This window comes from Boleophthalmus pectinirostris, unplaced genomic scaffold, assembly GCF_026225935.1.
Source record: "Boleophthalmus pectinirostris isolate CB_2022bp ecotype Guang Dong unplaced genomic scaffold, ASM2622593v1 HiC_scaffold_6, whole genome shotgun sequence".
NCBI lineage: Eukaryota > Metazoa > Chordata > Actinopteri > Gobiiformes > Gobiidae > Boleophthalmus > Boleophthalmus pectinirostris.
The window spans coordinates 39,387,374-39,394,297 of NW_026571447.1; the positions used below are offsets into that span (position 1 = coordinate 39,387,374).

Here is a 6,924-nt window from a genome sequence, read left to right on the forward strand (position 1 = left end):
TTTGCTTCAAGTTATAATGTGTGTAAGATTGTAATTAAAAGAAGGAAATTGTGGATGTAGATATGAATTATTCATATTTGGGATCAGAATCGTCTCTGCTTGGTGATTCTGCTTGTGGGAACATGATTTTGTGTAACAAAAAGCTAAAGACAGAGGAGAGCACAACTAAAGCACTGAAAACTACAAAAGGCCTGAGTCCTGATGTTTACAGATAAATGCTCTCAAGGACTCAAGGACTCAAGGACTCCCCCCCCCCCCGCCGCATTTAGAGTCAAATCTTTTACTAATTCATTAAAGAAAATGTAACAAATGGCACAGTGATAGTTTAAAAATAAAATTATAAATTTATTTGAACATTTTACTCGTACAAAAAGCCTCAGTTGAAAAGCTCATGTGGTCAAAGTGTTTAAAAAGGCAAGTGAGGTAAAGGCGGCAGCTCCATGTGAACGCTTCACTCTGACAGTGTCTTTTGGCCCCTGCTGGTTCCTGTAGCCCAGAGTCAGTCTGGTGTCAGTCTGGTGTCAGTCTGGTGTCAGTCTGGTGTCAGTCTGGTGTCAGTCTGGTGTCAGTCTGGGGCCTCAGGGGCCAGAGTCCAGTGCCAGTGCCACACAGTGATGACGGTCCAGTCTGGAGAGGCCCCTCGAGTCAGCTCTCGACGGAACCTGAAACAAACAAACAAACAAACAAAAACATATTATATTTCATGTTTTCTTAAACCAGGTTTCTCCAACCTGTAGCTCTGCAGCTTCTTCCAAGGAGCTCGCCAAGGGATTTCTGAATTACACGTATTCGTGCTGAATATGTAAAATTCCATCCATTCATCCATTTTCGTCCGCTTATCCGGGGCCGGGTCGCGGGGGCAGCAGCCTAAGCAGGGACTCCCAGACTTCCCTCACCCCAGACACGTCCTCCAGCTCCTCCGGGGGACCCCCGAGGTGTTCCCAGGCCAGCTGAGAGACATAGTCCTTCCAGTGTGTCCTGGGTCTTCCCCGGGGCCTCCTCCTGGTGGGACATGTCCGGAACACCTCCCGAGGGAGGTGCCCAGGAGGCATCAGAACAGATGCCCGAGCCTCAACTGGCTCCTCTCAACGTGGAGGAGCAGCGGCTCTACTCCGAGCTCCTCCCGTGTGACTGAGCTCCTCACTCTATCTCTAAGGGAGACGCCCAGACACCCTGCGGAGGAAACTCATTTCGACCACTTGTATCTGCGATCTCGTCCTTTCGGTCACCACTCAGAGCTCATGACCAGAGGTGAGGGGAGGAACGAAGACTGACCGGTAAATCGAGAGCTTCGCCTTTTGACTCAGCTCCTCTTCACCACAACGGTCCGATACAGCGACCGCATCACTGCCGACGCTGCACCGATCCACCTGTCAATCTCACGCTCCATCCTCCCCTCACTCCAGAACAAGACCCCGAGATACTTGAACTCCTCCACTTGAGGCAGAGACTCCCCACCCGCCCGGAGAGGGTAAACCACCTTTTTCCGGTCGAGAACCACGACCTCAGACTTAGAAGAGCTGATCCTCTGATTCTCTGATTCTTGAATATGTAAAATTTTATAAGTTAAATGCCTTTTACCATTGTACATGTGTCATTTTGATGCTTAACATTGAGAACAAATAAATGGATAATGGTTTATGTTTTATAGGCATCGAACTCAGACCACATTTAAAAATCAAAAACTGGGAGACCCCTGGTTTGTGGTGGTTGGTAATAATGAGTGGACACATGTGGCTTATAGACAAGTGCAGCCTGTATATGTTCATGTTAAAATTGAGTTAAAATTTTATTGATGCTGCTTATATTCAGGTGCGCTCAGTAATCCAGAAATTAAGGTAATTCATTTTATTATTTATTTATTTCAACATATTTAAAATAATTTGTATGAAAAAATACTTTGAATACTTCAGTAATTGTTTATATCAAATATTTTAGTATTTAAAGTTACAGTATGTGTTTTTCTGGAGGTGATTCCATGGAAAGTGAAAGTTAAAATCATACATCAGTGAATAAATGTGTGAAAAATCCCTCAGTCGTCACAGTAGAATCCATGGAGTTCCATCAGTAAATAAAGTTAAACTAGTGTTATTCAGTCTGTGTGTGATACGTACTCGTAAACTGCGGTTGCCACTTTGGTCGTCTGGCGTCCGTCTTCACCGGGGGCCACCCTGAACACCCTGGTGGCCTCGGGGTCCTCGGGCCCCTCCAGCGCCGTCAGGAACCAGAAGCGCATCGTGATGGAGCAGAACTTCCTCCCTGACGCAGACACAATGTTCAGAACGTTCAAAACCACGTGTTTCTCTCTGACAGAGTTCAGACTCTTTCAAATGTACAATTCAAGCTCCGTCTGAACACCTGCAGGGTTTTTACAGCACGTTTACACTCGAGCGCCTCCAGTGCTCCTGCCCGACAAATCCAGACTGCTCTTCCTGTATTTTTAAAATCATATCAGTCTGGTCACGCCGCCTCTGTTGATTCATTTATTTCAGTGAAACAAAAGAAGCTCATTGGTCACCATCATTTACAAACTAAATCACATTTCTCTCACCTCAGATTTTCAGTCCCTGGTGACCTCATTTCTTTATTTCTCATAATCAGCCATATTTTACATTCAGTGCTCAGCTTAAATGAAGTACACCCCTTCGAAAATAAATATATTACCGTATTTTCCGGGCTATTAGACGCGCTCTTAAGCCTCCAACCGCATCAAAAAACGACTGCGCGCCACAATCCAGAGCGCCCCATACATGAATCCACTCGAGTGTCCCATTACGACTTCAGTAAACTACAAAGCCGCAACACACACACACGGAGCAGACAGCCACAGACACACTCATCACTCCACGCCGACGAGGAACGGAACGGAGGAACGAACCGAAAAAGCGAGCGCGACGTGCCGCTTCTAGACACGACTGAACAACTGAGTCACTGCGAACGGATAACGACTGTTTCCTGTTTACGTGACTTCTGTGACTGCGATGTCGAACTTTTGCACTGCAAACGGACTGAACCAGGACTGATCCAGGTTTGGGACCAGACCGGGACCAGATCGGGACCAGACCGGAGCTCGAAGCTGAGGCTTGGACTCCGCAGAGGCTCGGAGTCAAAGCTCGCAGTCCGCTCTGGTCCCGGTCTGGTCCCGGTCTGGTCCCGGTCTGGTCCCGGTCTGGTCCCAAACCTGGATCAGTCCTGGTTCAGTCCGTATGCGGTTCAAAAGTTTCATCATGTAAACGGGAAACAGTCGTTATCCGTTTTTTCCATTCTTCATTTAAACACAAAATTGAAAACTGAAAAAATGAATCATTATCTGTTTTTTCATTTTGGTTTTGGAGACAAATAATGAAGAAAATCGTTGTTTTTTCATTTTCTTATTTTTGGTTTTATATTGAAAAATGAATGAACGAATGATACACAGATTAATCAGTAATGGAAGAGTTGTATGATACTGTGTATGAATTATTTTGGAAGGAAAGACTTACAATGTCATTGAGACTTCAAAAGGAAAAATTTCATGTGTTTTGGCAGAAGTGGATCCAATATATAACAGTTTGAGACCCGGTTTTGTGTGAATTAGTTTTCTAACAGAAAGGAAGTAAGGAGAGGAGACAAGGTTTTAAAACATGTTTTCACTTGCCCTTTTGTTTTTTGGTTCTTTTGTGTATTTATTAACTCCTGTGTTGATATTTAAGAAGGGAGAAAAAAAAAAAGTCATGTCAAGTAACATAGATTGTGTTTGTGCAAAAAGTGCTCTATTTTTCAACAATTTGTGCTTCCAATGTAATTGACTTGTACAAATCCATTAATATAAAAAATAAAAAGAATAAACTGAGCTCACCGTATTGGTCAAAGACGACGGTGACGTCCTCCGGCAGCAGGAAGATGATGTCATCAGTGAGGACGGGGAGCTGTAGTTTCTGAGCGCGGGACAGAGCCTTGGTCCTGGTCTCCACGTACTCCATCATCTGCACACACACACAAAATCAGGCTAACAACACAAACACAGGAGAAACACACAACATCATGAAGTCATTTCTCTCACTCCTCTGTGTCTTTTATTTATTTTATTTATTGTTTATGTATTTTATTGGTTTTACTTATTTATTGCTATTCTGCGATTTCGCTCCTATTTTATTTTACTATTTTTATTATTTTAAGACTAGTATGATTATTTTAGTAGTTTATTTTATCATTTTATTATTGTTGTTATTATGTGTTTGTGCAGCACTTTGGAAACTGTTTGTTTGTGAAATGAGCGACAGAAATAAAGTGGACTGGATTGAAAATCAGTCATTACGTTATCAAATTCCCATCTTTAGCCTGTAGTATAATAACTTTATATATATATAAGACAGTATTAACACTTTACCTCATCAGAGACGAGCCCCCTTGAGTCTGTGGAACTGCCCCGTGGACATCAGGTGAGACACTTGGACCAGCGCCTGGGACAAGGACAAAACGAGTCAACAACACGAGGAAAACTAAAAGCTTACAGGGTCATTTTAATAAAACTCTCTGAGGTTCATGATGTTTAAGATTTAGTTAAAAATTGCATAATTCTCTTCACACTTTGGACTTTTTTAGGTTTAAAATTTTACTTCTGGTTGGAAATCATGACGTCACAAAGCAGGAGTTTACAAGTTAACAGCTCCTTTTGTTTTGAGATTCAAGAAAACTCACGCACTCCTGTTTTTTCTTTTATTGATACACGTTTTGTTTGAACTGAATCGAACCGAAGCGTTGAGTTTTCTTGACGCACCTGTCGCCCTGTCAGGTGAACAAAGTCTACACAGAAAAAGAATTCCAGGACAGAAATGAACCAGGCTGATTCTAGTGGAGATTCATGGAGTTTAAAACCACAGTGAAGCACTCGAGTGTCACCACGTGACATCACAAAGTGGAACGGTGTGTTTTTGGTTTGAGAGAAACCCAGATCTGCAGGGTTTGTGTGTTAAACGTGTGTGAATGAAACAAAACACAACTCCAGGTCTGTAGGAAATAACATAAGAGCACTTTAAAACTAAAATATTCTCTTCTTGTAGTAATTGGAGCATTCACTATTATTTATTTTCATAGATTATTATTGTGATTGATCCAGGTTTTATTTGCCTGTGACCTTGTTATTAATCAGTGTTGGGGAGTAACAGATTACATGTACCGGAGTTAAGTAATCAGAATACAAATTATGAGTAACTGTATTCAGTTACAGTTACTGTTTCAATGAGTGGTAATTGGATTACAGTTACTTTGTTGAAATAAATGGATTACACAGAGGTTTTCATATCCCTCTTTTTTTTTCTTTTTTTTTTCGGTAATTCCACTCATTGCCGTAGACTAAACCAGGACTAAACCAGGACTAAACCAGGACTAAACCAGGTCTAAACCAGGACTAAACCAGGACTAAACCAGGACTAAACCAGGTCTAAACCAGGACTAAACCAGGACTAAACCAGGTCCAAACCAGGACTAAAACAGGATTTAACAGGACTAAATCCTGCTGTGTGGACGTGTTTCTTCGTCTTTTATCAATAATATTTTTAATTTGGTTCAGTAAAAGTCTGGACTTTTTATTTTCTTTTATCAGACAAAACTTCTTATGTGAAGATTTCCTCGTCTTTGTTTCTCTACAGCAAATCAAGTAATCCAAAGTATTCAGATTACATTACTCACTTTAAGTAATTTAATGGATTCTGTTACAAACTACATTTTGGTGTGTGTAATCTGTAATCTGTAGGGGATTACATTTTAAAAGTCACCTTCCCAACACTTATTAATGAATTAATTCATTTGTTTGAGCAGGTACAACAAAATTCAAAAACAATAACCAAAACAGTGATATGAACATGAACATATTTGTGCTCAAAAGGAGGAGGATGAAGTTTATAAAACTAATGGAGTCCTGCCCCAACTGTTTTACATAATCACGTGGTTCACTTGTTTGTTGTTGTTGTTATTAATCATGTTGTACTTGTAGACAAATGGGTCAAACGCAGAGACACACCCCGCACAAGTGCCCCTGGGTCTGGCCCCTGGGTCTGGCCCCTGGGTCTGGCCCCTGGGTCTGGCCCCTGGGTCTGGCCCCTGGGTCTGGCCCTTGGGTCTGGCCCCTGGCCCCTGGGTCTGGCCCCTGGGTCTGGCCCCTCTCACCTGTTTGGCCCCTGAGTTAAACTCCTCCGAGGCCAGGTCCAGCTCGAACAGCAGCTTGATGAGGAGGATGATGAACCTGCAGCGGACCCAGGTGATGGGGTCCGCGCTGCCCACCACGGACACGGAGGACAGGTCCCTCTCCGGGCCGGAGCACAGCGCCCTGGAGGAGGTGTTCCCGGCGGAGAGCGGCCCCCAGCCGGGCTTCGCGCACAGCCTCAGCCCCCCCGCTCCGGCCGCGCTCAGGCCCGCGCTCCAGCTCCTCCGCCGGGCACAGTGAGCTCCGGAGCGGGCCGGGGAGAGCTGCAGCCCGGTCAGGCCCCGCAGGCTCCGCAGGCTCCGGGCCCGGTGCATGGAGCCCCGCACAGAGGCGCTGAGATGCGGCTGCGGACACTCACGTCCCCGCGCCGCGCGTCCCTGCAGAGGTCCTTCAGACTCCCTTATGCAACTCACCCCATCATGTACCCACAATGCCCCGCGCCAGGACGTAAACACCGCGCACTTCCGCCGGTGGGACGATGGGAAATGTAGTTCAGACGTTTGACGTTGCAAAACAGCGCACTCATTATTTTATTTATTTATTTATTTTTAATTACTTTTTTGTGCACATAAATCAGATGTCACAGAAAGAAAAAATAAATAAATAGTGTATATTTTTAATGCCCATATTGGTTTGTCAAAGTCTGAGCCCGTCAAATCTCAGAAGCTCAGAGGTCTGGTCTGGGTCTGGACTTGGATGGAGACACTGGGAAAATCAGGAGCCACAGGAGGCTGTGTCCT

General features: G+C 44.2%; 1 protein-coding gene across 1 annotated transcript; it reads right to left on the reverse strand.

The window, feature by feature from the left end:
- Window positions 1–332: 332 nt before the first annotated feature.
- Window positions 333–6,612, reverse strand: si:dkey-82o10.4 (uncharacterized protein LOC797793 homolog). Its single transcript, XM_055163925.1, has 5 exons — window positions 6,148–6,612; window positions 4,377–4,442; window positions 3,839–3,965; window positions 2,115–2,259; window positions 333–662 (listed from the first exon to the last, which is right to left on the reverse strand). The coding sequence occupies exons 1-5, from the start codon at window positions 6,496–6,498 to the stop codon at window positions 566–568; spliced, it is 786 nt and encodes a 261-aa protein (XP_055019900.1). The 5' UTR covers window positions 6,499–6,612; the 3' UTR covers window positions 333–565.
- Window positions 6,613–6,924: the final 312 nt, after the last annotated feature.